The sequence below is a fragment of the Hermetia illucens genome, chromosome 4 (assembly GCF_905115235.1).
Source record: "Hermetia illucens chromosome 4, iHerIll2.2.curated.20191125, whole genome shotgun sequence".
NCBI classification, from domain to species: Eukaryota; Metazoa; Arthropoda; class Insecta; order Diptera; family Stratiomyidae; genus Hermetia; species Hermetia illucens.
Window position 1 is genome coordinate 110518439 of NC_051852.1, and position 15789 is coordinate 110534227.

Here is a 15789-nt window from a genome sequence, read left to right on the forward strand (position 1 = left end):
ATGAAAACTTGATCTAACATATATACGACCAACAGTAAAATTTAATGTTCAACCGAATATTTCACGACGTAGGGAGCTTTTTTCGAATACATATATTGAATACAGGTTATTTTAAAATTACTGGGCAAGCTGTGTACAGGGTGAGTTTTCATGGTCAAAAATATTAAGTCCTTTTTATTCCCTAACCTGAAAATATGCCAAATTTCCAATAATAAAATCATAATGACTCCAAAATTACAAAAGGGGGAACATTAAAATAAACATTACATCATAATCATGGCCTTCCCCACGGTCTGTAAAATTGTTTTGGAGTAATAGCTTTTCAAATATAAAAATTATGTCTGACTCCCCCAAATTTTAACATACACAGTGTACTAACTTTTTTGCTCTTCCACTGTCATAAAATCATGTTAACATTGTCGATTTAGAGAAAAAACCAATTTGGCTAATGTTTTTTTTACCTTTTTTAGAAACTTTTAATTATAACAACCACCCGAGGAGCGAAGGGATGAATGGATGATGGAGTTTAGTCGCTTGGGTAGGAATTATTGGCGACCAATTTTCAAGGCCTTGTATTCTTCCAAACCGACTGACAGGTGAAAGATATAAATCTTTTTTTGTGGGATGTCTGGCTCGATTTATTAGAAAATGTGTAATTAAAGGAATGAAGGAGGATGTTCCAACGAAATGAATTCCTGGGAGGCAGTGTTGAGCATATTTGTATTCGTAAGTACGAAAACGAATAAATTCTTACGATGATTTTCTATGAATACAAATACAAATGCATTCGTATTCGAAAAAGCGAATATCTCGGCATTTCCACAAGTGAATACGAATACGCCTGTATTCTCACGTTCGAAAGTGAATACAAACGTATTCGTATTTACGAGTACGAATACGATTATTTCGTGCGAATTTTTTGTATTGAAATGTAAGCATTCGCCTGGATAGCGAATATTAGCACCTTAGTGATCTGGGCATGTGCGCATGTATGGTGGAGTCGGACTTAATCTCCAATAAGAAAATTATAATAAAAGACGTTGCAGGTGTAGACAAAAAGTATGTAGATACATATAAACTCGAAAGATATTTTCAAGAATGAAAAATTGCTGAAGAGAAAGCACTTGAAAGCAAAGACATAACACATTCGCTTTCTTCTGTGCTTTTGTCAGGTAAATGGCTGCGCCTATATAAGACATCAGACAGACAAATGTCTGTATCGCACAAATGTATGTGTCAGAAAAATTTCTGTTTCAGATAAATGTTTGTTTCTGATAAATGTCTGTTTCAGGCGATATTCGCTTCTGTATCAGACAAATGCCACAGATATCAAACAGTTTGTATCATTGCAAGCTGAAATGGCGAACTGAGATACGCACAAATACATGTGTGCATACTTTTTGTCTACACCTACAACGCCTTTTAATTTTCTTATTGGAGATTTAGTCCGACTCCATCGTACATACGTACAACATAATCAGATCACTAAGTCGCTAATATTCGCTATCCAATCTCAATAAAAAATCCTATTTTTGCTTGTAAGTATGCGTATTAATCTAACAGAATCCGCATTCGTACTCGTAAATACAAATACTTTTGTATTCACTTTCGGACGTGGGCCGTATTCATATATACTTGTGGAAATACCGAGATATTCACCTTTTCGAATACGGGTTTAAATCACAGAAGCCACGCAGGTGTGATGGGAAAACTAGAGACCACCTATTTTTCTCAATAGTACGTACCCCAAGTTTTATTTGCAAGAAAAATTCCGTATTCGCCAAACTAGACTGAGAAAAAAATTAATGGAGATATTGAGAGTCCCTACTATAGCGGCAACGACCTTGCGAGGCAATTTTCCAAAAGATAAGCTTCATTAACGTTCTCCCTACAGAGGAAACTGAACAGTCGGAGAATAATGCCTTCTACAAGGCAGTGGAACAGACCCATGAAGTCTGACCCAGGTATGAAATTAAAATCATACTATGAGATTTGATCAGACTCCATCCCTAGCCCGTATTCAGGCAGTTGGCCAGCCCCTACAGCTTGAATAAGATTACCAATGACAACTGACTGCGGATTATTCAACTAGCAGTGTCATATGAAATGGTTGTTGGAAGTGTGCGGAAAGAGGTCCACAAACAGACGTGATCCTTTCCAGGTGGGAGCACTTCCAACCAAACTGACCATATGTTAATCGAACATAATCACCTGTCAGCCTTGATGAATTTCAGAAAATATAGGAGGGCCAATATAGACAAGGTACACCATCCCGTTAAAATGGTGCTGTGCGCTCAAATTACAACACCACCTTGAGTTTCCTCAGACAGTATTTCAGGAACAACTTACATTGAAGAAGGGAATAAGCTACTCCAGAACCCCTGGTATATGCATATGGGAGAAGTCGATTCCTTATGAATGGAATTTCAACATTTCACTCGAATGTCAATTATTCTTGTTAATTATGAGGTCAGCATTTTATTTGCATTGTTTAGGATGCAGTAAATTCGCACGAAGTTGATTTTACTAAGTAAGTTTCTTTTTTATTTATTTTATTTATATCGGAGTGGGAAGTATTTTTAGGCGTTTAGACAAAACGTTAAAAAGGGCTGGAGAGAAGTAAATTTTTCATAAACGGGATTTCAATATTTCACGCGAATGTCAATTGTTCTCGCTAATTGTGATGTCGGCATCTTATTTGCATGGCGTAAACTGCAGTAAATTTGTGTGAAATGGATAAGTTTGAATTGTTATAACTTTCACAGTAATAGCCGGATTTGCATGAAACCTGGCAGTATTATGCGCGATTCTGTCCTCTATCCTATTGCACTAGGATGGACTTAAGGGGGAGGGGGTTTTCTAGGCAGCTTCAAAAATTTGGTATTCTAGTATTAGTAAGTTTATTTAGTCAGATATGAAAATGGGACATATTTTGAGGCTTAGATTTTGTATAAACGCACGACCTTGATTTTTTTCAGATTTTTGCGTTGGATCGTTTACGAAAATGAGTCCTGTCTCACTTTAAGTGTGCACAATTTCGTGCATTTTGAAACCTACGTTAATATCAGTTTCGGAAAGTACTTATCGAGACCTCTTGTTTGATAGCCAACATGATTATATTGGTTGAAAAAAATTTACATTCCTACTTTGCATGTATGGGGAGCCCAACTCTAAACTCCACGTGAATTTATGTCAATCATTGTATGCGTGGAATTTCATAGTTCCCATCTATCCACCAAGTTTCGTTCGAATCGGTTTAGCTGTTTTAGAGAAAAATACCTGTGACAGACAGGCAGTGAATCGATTTTCATATGGTTTTGTTTTACACAAAACCTTAAAAAGAAAGTTTTTATTGATGATGCAGGGAGTCCTGAGTCCGCATCCACTTGTTGACAGAGGTGACCAGTTGGGAAGCAACTTACTTCCTCCGTTGTCGTGCACGGACCTCTTTTTTGAGCTTTTAAAAAAAGGCTGATTGACGGTTTCGTCCAGAGCAGAGGCAACTCATCAGACCCTGCTTCACTTTTGCCCTGGGAGCAGCGTGACTGAAAGTGGCGACACGTGGTAATCGCTCCATTTAACCGCCAACACGACATGAATGCGAATTAATAATAATCGTTGGCGCTACAATCCATATTGGATCAGGGCCTTGAAGTGTGTTAGAGCACTTCATTCAAGACCGTAACGATACACTACAATATACTGTAGGAGGCAATGTGGTCAGCATTGCGCTCGCCCGAGATTATTACCCCTATTTAACTCAGGTACTCATTCATAGCTGAGTCGACTAGTATCCAACGTCAAATCACGATACAAATCCCACTGCCACCAAGTGAGATTCGAACCGCGACCTTCCGTATGACAGCCTTGTGATCTAACCACTCAGCTATCCGGACACAATCTCTGAAATCTGTCGTGTGATCAGACGTGAACTAGGCCAAAGTGAATTTTCCGTCATCAACTAGATGCGGACTCAGGACTCCCTGCATCTCCAAAAACATGGTCTTAGAAGTAGCTTATTTTTTTCAATAATCCACACCACTACACCATATAAAAGTAAAAAATATTGACGTTGCAATTAATTTCAATGCATTCGGTAAAGTGGAATATACAGTGAAAAACAAAACTTCAATGAAGGGTGCCGCGAGGTTATCGGTGAATTTAGCCCAGCAGCCATGTAAAATTTTGTTCTACACATCGAAGCCTATAATTGGAGATATGGCTGCCCCTTGTACTTTATGGACAAAATCGTAACCGGATGTAATATTATATATATGACATGCGGACAAAATTTGCTTGAATAAATGGTGGCTCCATGAAGTCTTCATACAGTCGGTTCCCTGACTATGTATTGTGAGTGAGTGTTCAAAAACTGCCATGTCGGTCCCAATGGGCATGCTCCTTTACTGTTCCATGGTATTGTATGTTAGGACCTAAACTAGGCCGAAGTGAATTTTGCGTCATCAAGTGGGTGCGGACTCAGGGCTCCCTGCATCCCCAATAAAACAATCACTTTGGCCTAGTTTAGGTCCAAACATACGACGGACTTCACTCAATATAATTCGCAGTCATATACCATATTACCCCCTGTCGCCACTTTCGGTCACGCTGCTGCCAAGGCAGGGGTGAGGCAGCGTCTAATGATTGGGACGCTCATCCTACCCAGGCAAAGTCCTTGAGTGTTTAACGTAGGTACCTGTCGTGGAGACTTAATCCTACTCTTCCTCTTCAGACACGGATTGACTTTGTGACCACAATCAGAGCCCCGCTGAGACAAGCAACAACGGTATCAGTCTATACCAAATGCATGGCTTAGCATTTATACTGGTGGATGCAAGACATACCTAAATCTCTACCGAATTAAGGAATACGGCACCCGTGTTGAAACGCAACACCACCCCGAGGCCCGAAGGTCTCTTTTCGCTTGAGCATAACCAAAACCCCCATGAAACTCCTACTAGGGGGCCTACCGCAAATAACCGAGCTGTACTCACATACAACGGGAGTTCATCCAAAGTATGAGAGTCCAGGAGCTATCCCGGTTCCCATGGTAAGGTTTCGTGACCAATTACCACTTCAGATGAGTCCCCGTGCAGACTCGGGTCTGATCGCCCTAATTAGGCCTTTGGAGCATTCGCCTGCTGCATCACGGCCGGCAAACCAAAGTGAGTACAGCGTCTCCCGGTGCCACCACTATGGAGGTTCTCCTCGGCTACTTGGTTTTGGTTTGGACGACAGAGTTGCCGCCCCGTCCTCCTCACCGCCACCACTGAGCACCCCTGCCCAGGCAAAGAAAGAAATATGATTTTCGACCGTATGGGTTGAATATTTTCATGAACTTCCCAACAATCTGAATATAGGCGGGTTGGAGGTCCCGCCAATTAAACACGACGGAAATATATGACCAATCATATCAAATAGTACAAGTGAACTGAGAACAATAAAGGAGAATACACTTTTGAAACCGTCGATCTTTTCTATCTGCGGTCGAAAATCACAAACAATAACAACTACCAAGACGAAATGCCCCGAAAAGCAAATAGAGCCTACTTCCACTTACAAAAACAGTTTTGCTCGAAACTTCTCACCATGGAGTCAAAGCTCTTACAGTAGAAGACAATGGATCTTGCAAGTCCTCATGTGTTCCTCGGAGACAATGGTTCATTGCAAAAAAATGGGAACCTTTAGCCGCTTCGAGAAAAGAATCCTCCAAAAAATTGTTATTTGCTTTTTCACCCGCTCACTCCCTCACTTGTGTCCAGAACCTTTTTTAAATTTGTTGCTAATTGACTTTCTATCTCCCTGAACCACTGATTGACTCATTGCCCTTCTCAGTTTGGTGGGTATTATAAAATCAAACAATATTTTGTACAGTGCAGCACGTTCAACATTGCAAATCTCATCTACAGTGAGTGTCAAAATAAAGTGTGCAACATTTTTCTGCTTTGTTTCAATTATTGCAAAATCATCGAGAGACAATTACGAGTGGACTTCCGAAATGAATTCAAATTGACCATCGCTTGGACCCCATTGTCCCCTAAACCCAAGAATGAGTAAAACGAAAATGAAAGTAATTCAAACTCTACTACTTTATAACTCTATTAGATGGAAACTCCTCGCGTTTAATACGAAGTATCTTCTATTGAAGTAAGAACTACACCATTACAGCTAGGTTGTTGTTTAGGATCTGCGGGATCCTAAGTCCACATCCACGTGATGGTCGGGCAGAGGTGAGGCAGCGTCTGATGAGTTGCCTCTGCCCTGGACGAAACCGTCAGTCAATTTTTGATTTTTTCGATTTTACACCACTACAGTTTGAATAATTTCAGCTTTTCAGATGGCATGTGGGTGTAATTGAATAATCGTTATTATATGAACAACTTAGCGATATTCCCGGTTTTTGAAGCGGTATATATTGTATTGCCTTTCGTCCGCGATTCTCTGAAGCTATAGATTGTATTGGATAATCCTGCATAATGCAATCTAAAAAATCAAAAAATATCTGCAACTAATTATCATCGCCACGAGAAATTGCCAATTTCCTAGCACTCTCTTAGGCAATCCCATTCTAAAACATTAAAATTGTGATAGTAAGAGGGTAGTTGGCCCGAAATAAGCACGATCTATAGAGCACAATACGAACCAATATTCAAAGAGTCGAGACGTATCGATTCCAGAGTGTAATCAGGAACACGATCACCAACTTAAATCCTGAGTATACGTATTTGAAACACTGTATGTTTTTATTTATATAAACGGTATTATTTTTGTACACTTATATTATAATAATATAATTTATTTTTATTCTAATTCATCATAACTTCATCTTTTAATATTAAAAAAAAAAAAATAAACCAAAACAACTGAAAATGACATTTACTGTTGAGTTATGAAGGTGTTTGAACTTAATAGGAAAGGACGAATTTCAGTTCTTACGTTTACCTGTGATTGTGTACACTTTACTATTTACAAAAACAATGTACCTTTTTAGGCAAAAAAGACGAATGTGCTACGTTTACGTTTCAATTATGCTGCTGTCATGTGTTTATTGCAATGCCCGGAGCGGTGTAGGTACTGAATAAGTGGTTGAAAACTGTTCATCAATTAACCGGATAAAATGCAAAAATGTTCTTATTTTGAATTGAAAAGAATAAATGTGCACATTCATGATAAAGACTTCAAGATGTTTAAAGTGCTTTTGCTAATAGAGAAACATAACTTTGATCACAACTTTGCAGACAGAAAGTTCTTATGGTAAATAATGGCAGGAGAATAATCAAATTATTCAGTTTTTTTTCGTTTGAGGCCATATACAGGCAAATGAAAATTTCTCTGAACTTTCCTTTAATTCAGTCATAAAAAGTTTAGGGAAATATCTAAGCAACTAAATATTTCACGAATTGCAGAAAGGTTAGGCATGCAATCGCGCATATTTATCTACTATTCGTTAAATAAAACAGTTGAGCTTATAAGTTTAAAAATAACTAGCACAGTAAATCATCGTTTAGAAATGAAGACATTTTTGAAAAAAGCTTAACATGAGTTGAAGGCCCCCCTATTCGTATGCTCGGCATGACGAATAGTCAATACCACTCAGCGTAGTAAAGCTGTAGTTGCCTAATTTATTAAATCTTGATTCAAAGTAATGCAGTTTTCAAGATTGTATTCTACAAGTTCAAACACCCTGTGGACAGTTCACATGTGGCCATGGTCCATCTAGAAATTTACAAAAGCCGGTTATAATGAACACACTAACTCCTCGTGTCGAATTAGTGATCCCCATTCTGATGATTGCGTGCCGATTTTCTGCGGGTCATAATCCTTTGATTACTGGTAGCAGCAGGTGGAGCCGACGCAGCTGTCGGGAGCGGAGTCAATTCGTCGTCGTCGCTTTCGTCCGCTATTTGAGTATCCTCTTCGTTGAGATCGATTGAGAGAACTGACGAACGGCGGGCCTTTTTCTTCAATTTCTTATTGTTTCGTAATGTACAACCGTTCGTACTACTGTTTTCACTTGAATCACTATCATAGTTCCTTTTCCTTTGATTACTTACAACTTTATTAGCTTTGTTATTTAAGGTGCTATTATTACTACAACTACTACTCTCCAAATAACCTTTGTTACCACTACCACCAGTCGTTGATGTTTGTTCATTTTGTGCTTTGTTCATATCACTATCACCACCGTTCATATTAGCCGAAGATAAGTCATTATGGTTGCCGTTATATAGATTGCTTCTACGTGATGAATCGTCCGAGATTAAATTGCTAGTCCTAAGGATTATGCTATTATTACTGTTATGGACAATGTGATACGTTGTGGAATTTTTATTATATTTTGGAGTTCTTTCTTCACTAGCGTAATAATCACTTATTTCGCGACCGGACCCCGTTTGCGGAGAACTCTTCCCGTTAACAAGATGTCTACTATTATCTACATTTTCGTCGTCATCTTCGTCCACACTCTTTAATGGGCAGTTTTCCTTTTCAAGTTGCTGAATCCTATCCTTAGCGGCTTTCAGCTCCTGTTGTAGGAACAAGATTGTACTTTGCATTCCCTCGACATCTTCATCGAGTTCTTGAATAAAATCGTCCAATTCTGAAAGTATAGGGAATATTTCAGTTAGATTGCGGTTAGGTTCAATCAACTTTCCAACTTACCGGACTGAGACTTCTTTACTTCTTCGCTGAAGCTTTTTTGCATGGCTAATTCACCTTCCAATTTTGCCAAACGACCATTGGATGTCATTTTTCCAAGTTCTTCGTTTTCCTAGAAATAAAAAAATAATCCATTTGAATTTAATGACTTAAACATTATGAATGTCATCAATGTATGGGTTTGTTAGTCAATTTTTAAATCAAGAGAAAATTTCTTTGATTAAAAGTGGTTATGGTGTAATTGCTGAGGTGTATTCAGGGAACCATTTACGATGGAGAAATAATTCTATCAAAAACGGAAATATTTTTTCATAATTTTCATCATGGATATATATGAATGGACAAGAAAACAGAATCCTGTGCTGCTAGCTTCGCCGTCTCTTCGGACACAGATGCATGTTCTGCATGTTCTGTTACGGGATCCTCTCCTCTGCATGTTCTGTTACGGGATCCTCCCTAGTAAAAAACTCTGAATTATTTTTAAATTATAAAATTTGTGTAACGTAGTCTTTCCTTTTTACAGCGCGTTTTGGGACTTTTGAAGACGATTTTATGTTCTAAATTAAAAAATTAATTTTCTGGAGAATTTATGTTATCTATTGGCTTGCTGTGCTGACGCATAGATGAGATTCAAAAAGGTGAAAATGATGTATCCATTTTCACTATCTTCCATTTCATCATTATCATCAACGCCACAACAACCGGTATCCGGTCTAGGTCTGCCTTAATAAGGAACACCAGACACCCCGGTTTTGCGCCGAGATCCACCAATTCGATATCTCTAAAAGCTGTCTGGCGTCCTGACCTACGCCATCGCTCCATCTCAGGCAGGGTCTGCCTCGTCTTTTTTTTCTACCATAGATATTGCCCTTATAGACTTTTCGCACTGGATCATCCTCATCCATACGGATTAAGTGACCCGCCCACCGTAACCTATTGAGCCGGATTTTATCCATAACCTGACGGTCATGGTATTGCTCATAGATTTCGTCATTATGTAGGCTACGGAAACGTCCATCCTCATGTAAGGGGCCAGAAATTCTTCTGTCGAACGCTGCCAAGAGTTCGCAATTCTTCTTGCTAAGAACCCAATTCTCCGAGGAATACATGAGGACTGACAAGATCATTGTCTTGTACAGTAAGTAGCTTTGACCCTTTGATGAGACGTTTCGAACGAAACAGTTTTTGTATGCTGAAATAGGCTCTGTTGGCAGCCAAAAATTGTGCGCGGATTTCACCATCATAGCTGTTATCGGTTGTGACTTTTGACCCTGATAGGAGAAATTTTCAATGGTCTCAAATTTGTAGTCTCCTATCTGTCATTCCATTTACATAATCTTAAATTGATCAAATCAATTCATTCATCTAACCCTGCAAGAAAGGTTCGAAGTGTTTTTCGAATGTTAGATCAATAAATAGACAATAAATTTCTCCTATAGGCCATACTAAAGATGAAATTATTAACTCAGTTCTTCAGTTATAAAATCGACATTCCCACCGAAACCCATTCATAAATGCTCGTTTGGATAGTAACATTTTCAAACAGACAGAACGCATTCTCGGCACCAAAGGGGATCCTTAGAGAGGAATCATATGGAAGTGCAAATTGAGATTCTACATGTCATTGTAGAATAAAAAACAAGCCAGTGCGTAAATTTGAGATTGAAAACTGTGAAGCGAGACAAAAATGGAACAATGCGGGGACAGACTGGATTACGATTACGTTCGATTTATCCCAACATTTTGATGATGAAATGAAAAACATTAATAGCAATTCGATTAACAATACAAGAACATTTTACAAAGAAGTGAAGACTCTCAAATGGAATTATCACTACGGTTGTGCATCCCATTCTTCGGATTTACAGATTGCTTCTATTGGTTTTCTTACATAGAAAAGGCTTTCTTTTATGTGTTCCAGGGATAGCAGATTAACTCAAATTATTCAACAAATAAAACGTAAAAAATTGTAAATGCTTTCTTCTCGAAATAACGTTTTTTTCAACTGGTCGCTAGTTAATCTCAGGAAATTTCAACCGATTTTAACAAATCTTAGTGCGTTTTATTTGTTAACAGATTCTGTATGACAATTCACCACATTCAGACCAAAACCCAAGTGATCGATTAATTGATAGGAAAAAGTTTCATGGTCATATTTAATAAAGGAACTGAGAAAAAAGTTCATAAAATTTGTACTTTTGGCCATCTAATGTAGACTAGTACCTTAAAGTTATATTGGCGACGATATTGATCGAGAGCTACAATATATTGCCTGGTGAATTTGTGAAAAACACATATTTAGAACACTGTTATTATGTTGTTCCTGGCTCTGGCAAATATCTGTGTCTACCGGGGACGAATGTCTGCATCTAAATTGGACGCTGGCCTTGACAGGATACGCAAATAAAAACATAATACAAATACGAATTGAATATTACCCTTCAAAACACACAAATATACGTATCTGAAGTGGCAAAGAATCAGACATTCCCCTTTGCCAAATACAACAAAATAAAGAGTGCATCTATAATATGTAAATCTTGCTGATACACCAAGCAATATTTTTTGTTGTTCCTCGTTGCCCGACATTACTCCAGAGGAAAGATAGAAGAGGGTGTGCATTCCAGATGCATACGTTCTGAAGAGCAAGAGAAAAAGACAAAATCTACTTTGCCGGGATCCAGAATGTCACCCTGAACAGACAGATAAACTCGGTGACGATGATTTTGAAGTTATTTTGTGTATAAATTCATAATAATGGATACAGTATGACGACGGAAAATTCATAGCGGAGATTACCCGAATTGTTTTGCGGAGCAGATGTGCAGTCCGTAACTTTTTCCGGGATCCTGAAAAATATGGCAAATCAAATAGACGGCCAAGAGCAATAAGACCTCAGTCCGAATGGAGAATTATTCGAATAAATTCTAATTCTACACTAACTCCAAGACAAATCGAGGCCAAGGCAGGCGATGATACCAACATTAGAAATGTTCGATTATCGCACGAACTGAGCACCTCCACCGCCGTAAATTGCTGAAAAAAACCGCCTTACAGAAAAGCATAAATTGGCCAGAATGGCCTTTGTTGAAAACCACTTGCGTTGGAAGACAAGCCAGCGTTGTGTAATATTTACGGACGAAAAGAATTTCAATCTTGATAGATCCGACGTTTTCAGCTGCTATTTTCATGACCCAAGGAAAGAAGAGAAAATTTTGAGTAGGAGGCAGCACGGTGGTGGAAGCTTAATGATTTGGGCTGCTATAGGATAAAACCAACGATCGATAATCCGGTTTTTAAGTGGCAAAATATACGGCTCTCGATATTTGGAAATGCTTCGGGAGCATTGTTGATCAGCCGTTTATTTTCCAACGAGATAATGCTGGAATTCACGCTGCAAAGGTCGTTAAGCAGTGTTTCCAGCAACAACAAATTGGTTCTCGATTTCCCAGCACAGAATCATAAACAGTCGAGGTTTATTACTTAAATCCCATTCTAAAATGGTAAAAATATAAAAAGATTTATCATTTTTACCTACCTAAAATTTAACTTTTTTTAATCATTCCATTTTTTATACCGGAAAACCTGAGAAAGTTACTCAGCAGACTGTCATGCAGTGCGATTATTTTAGCTACATACATAGGTTCCCGGAATAGTTTTATTATTTTACTATTTTGAAATGAGATGTCTTATCTTTTTTACATGCACTGCATGTTTTGTTCGAGTTTTCTAAAAAAAATATGTGAAGGCATTCAGATATAGTCTTCAATTCGATTGTATTTTATGCCTTGAAACCCCACCTCAGAATGAGAAGTTTTGTCTCAAAAACAGAAAGTTGCCTTGACACTAAATTCCGCTGCAACAAATTGCTCATTCAACAAACACCATCACCTGGATTTTGGCATGTTTTGGGGTTTTGACTCAACTTTTATTGTCTTTCCCATTTTATGAAGTCCACTATCACCTGTTTAGTACATAATTAGACTACCTTTGACGATAAATGGGATTGAAACCATTAGTTACTACTTTAAAAATATGGATGCTTTACAAAAAGTGACATCTGCGGCTAAAAAATGAAAGTTTCTTCCTAATCGATCCGATTGACCAAGAAATAGATGCGTACTAAGGACTACTTCAATCCAAAAGCGAAATTATTTTTGCTTTGGCTAGCTTAGGCCTAAGTTAGGCGGTTTTCGCTCAATATAATTCGCACTTCTGTTTGCAACTGACATTTGGCTATGATATACCAGGAAAGACATAATGCAGCGACTAATAAACTACCTTTGAAAAAAAACCGCCAGCCGCAACCAGCAATCTACTTTCACTTCCCTTTACGAAAGTTTCAAAAAGAAAGTGAAGCGTTTCAGATGTAGCATGTCGAGACACCAGAGGTATTGCGAAAACAGAAAAAAAGGTTTTTGGAGAAGTCCATTAAAATCACTAGAAACCTCCAGTTGCCGAAAATTGATGCACCCTCATCGAAAACTAACCTTCCAAGACGGTATAAAAACCCGCTGAAACTATGTTTAATCGCGCATGATTGAAAACTATCAAGATGTACAGATACATATGAGCATTGTAGGTTACGAGCGGTCGCAGACCGAAATGTATAAACAAGGATAGGAGTCGATTCTTCCTGAGAAACAAATCCAAATTCCTGATATTCATATATAAAACTAGAATGCAGCTAATTCCGTCGCAGGAGAAAGTTAAAAGCTTTAAACAGTCCAGGATATGAAAAATACAGAATATATTTCTATCATACCGATGGGCGTATAGGGCTACAAATTATCTCCTATACTTGTATACTTGTTTTTTTAAATTCAACCAAAATATGAATCTTACCTGATAAAGTAATCTGCACTTGGCCATCAACCGTTTTCCTGTATTTGAATCTGGTGTAAATTTCCACGCTGATAATTCATTTTGTGTTTCTTCCAATTTCGCTCTAGTTGATTGTAATTCATGTTTGAGTTTATCAAATAAGATATTGACGGCAGGATCAAGTAACGCAGATCTGAGGGCAGCCTGGCCAGGTGCTTGTGCATTTTTGTACTCCGCAATTTGGGCCTGCAGTAATACCAATCTATTAAAGTCAAATTTTTATCAGGTACAATTTTAACTTACAGCATAATCTTGTAATTCTTGTTCCTTATTCGCTAACCTTCGCATTAAAAGCCTTTCACGACGTTGCGAATCTGCATGTTGTTGTTGCAGTCTGGCTTCAGATTCTTTAAGTTGTTGATTTTCTTCTGAAAATTTTATAAAACAAATTCCATTTACATCATTTGTTTAGATTAAAATGTTGTTAAATTGTTCGCCCTTTGACGAATCTAATTCAAAATTTGTTCAAAACAATTCGTAATCATACCAATAATGCATTCGGTTAATCTCAGTTATATTCATTTTATTTATGCGATTGACGTTGATATTTTTTAATATTTTCCCAACGCATCCAGGATGTGCTTGCTTAAATGTGTGCAGATTTTAAGAAAAATTGCTTAATCGCAGATTTGCTGAGACTCTGTAGATTAGCTAGTGCGTGGAAATCACATTCAGTAGGAACACGCGCAACGACCGTTCACGCAAACAGCAACGAATTTGCCGCACTAATATGCAAACTTTCTATAATTTTCTTCTTTTCACTTCTTATTCCAACACTCAATGACTTTGTCATAAAACACTTTCTGGTAAAGGACAATATTATTTTGTTTCGTAAAACTTGGCTAAAATCAGGCGCCAATAAGTTGTGCTATTATATTTGGTTGAGAATTTTTTTTGTACATTCCAGCCTCGTCGTCATATTTCTTTCAACTTAGAATTTTATTGCAGGATATATCGAAAAAAATAAAAAGAATTAACTGAACATTGAACTCAAATAAATTCCAATATCCAATAAGTCTTCGCCGGAAAAGAATGAATAATACGAATTATTCCAAAATTATATAAAAACAAAAAAAAACTTTTTGAAACACCAAACGTCAACTTCATCTACCACTAAACTTCTAAATTAAAGATTAAAAAAGTGGATATTGCTCTCCTTTCCTCGTAAGGGACAATTCACATTTAACGTTTTTAAACGCAGCACGGAAACGACAATTAACAAAAGTTGGCTGACTGCACAGAAAAGCCACTCCAAAAACTGACAGAATTACAGCAAAAGAGGAAGATCCCCGCCCCGTTTATTATAAGAATTAACACTGTCTAATCAGATGGGAATAGAAAATCATTTGAATCAATAAATCTACTTAAGAGAGATGGAGCATCGAGGAGAGTAAAAAAATCGATTTTACAATTTTTGCATTTCTTCAAGTTTAGAATCTGGGAAATATTTGGTGAAAATTTCAAGTGAAAATTCGAAAAAATTACAGTACATGTTGGCGGGGTTGGTGGGTCCTAAACGCATGTTATGGCCCGAACTAGAACAAACGGAATCGATTGAAAAATAGAATTTTGGCAGCTATTAAAAAGTTAAATTTCAAAATGTCCCTAATTTAGTTAACTTAACTTCGGAAAAGGGGACTTAATGTGGAAGAATCTCGGAAATTCCAGTTCGTGCCATAATGACAATTGTTGCGATCATTTTGATAAAAAATTGGTAAAATCGATTTAACGATTCCTGAAAAAATTAGAATTTTTGAAAAACGTGTTTTCGAGATAAACGCTTTCAAAGTTTCAGAAGATGTTTGCGACCAGTTGGAATGTAAAAACTTGTTAAGTTTAACTGCAGTCTTTTCAAGAGAATAAAACAAACGAACAATCTCACAGAGCATCGGGAAAAACGTCGTGTGACAAATAAAATTCATATGACAAATGTGTTGTTTTGTGTATTCTTGTTAGTAGTGAACTGTATGAAATTTCCTGACTTGCCTTCACAAAAAAAAAATAGTTTCAAGGGACACTTTTTGAACTGATCAGTGAGCCATTCCAATTGAAGAAGGGTATTCTCGGAGCTATCAATACATTTACAAATTTACCGGTTCAATGTTCAATGATATGTTAAGGATAACTAGGAACAGCTTATTCCAAAGGAGTCCAATTTCATTCAAAAACAGTACTATCAGCAGACTTGCCCAAAGAGGTTGGATAGTGCTAATTCTATTGCTATATTCATGAAGTAAATTGTATCGA

At 37.5% G+C, this 15789-nt stretch overlaps 1 protein-coding gene and 2 long non-coding RNA genes across 3 annotated transcripts in view; 2 read left to right on the forward strand and 1 right to left on the reverse strand.

Annotated features, from left to right (window-relative positions):
* LOC119655598 lies at positions 1-7176 on the forward strand. Its single transcript, XR_005249926.1, has 4 exons — positions 1-140; positions 471-596; positions 663-726; positions 6992-7176. It is a non-coding gene; the product is annotated as an uncharacterized LOC119655598 (long non-coding RNA).
* The window catches only part of LOC119655597 (pre-mRNA-splicing regulator female-lethal(2)D), a 24743-nt gene continuing 15674 nt past the window's right edge, over positions 6721-15789 (reverse strand). Inside the window, exons 2-5 of the mRNA XM_038061554.1 lie at positions 13786-13910; positions 13504-13728; positions 8662-8770; positions 6721-8599 (exon numbers count right to left, since the gene is read on the reverse strand). Coding sequence (XP_037917482.1) covers positions 7770-8599; positions 8662-8770; positions 13504-13728; positions 13786-13910 — 1289 coding nt within the window. The 3' untranslated portion in view covers positions 6721-7769. The remainder of the gene's footprint in view (positions 8600-8661; positions 8771-13503; positions 13729-13785; positions 13911-15789) is intronic.
* Positions 14768-15789, forward strand: part of LOC119655599 — a 1510-nt gene continuing 488 nt past the window's right edge. The window contains exon 1 of the long non-coding RNA XR_005249927.1: positions 14768-15739. This is a non-coding gene — a long non-coding RNA (uncharacterized LOC119655599). The remainder of the gene's footprint in view (positions 15740-15789) is intronic.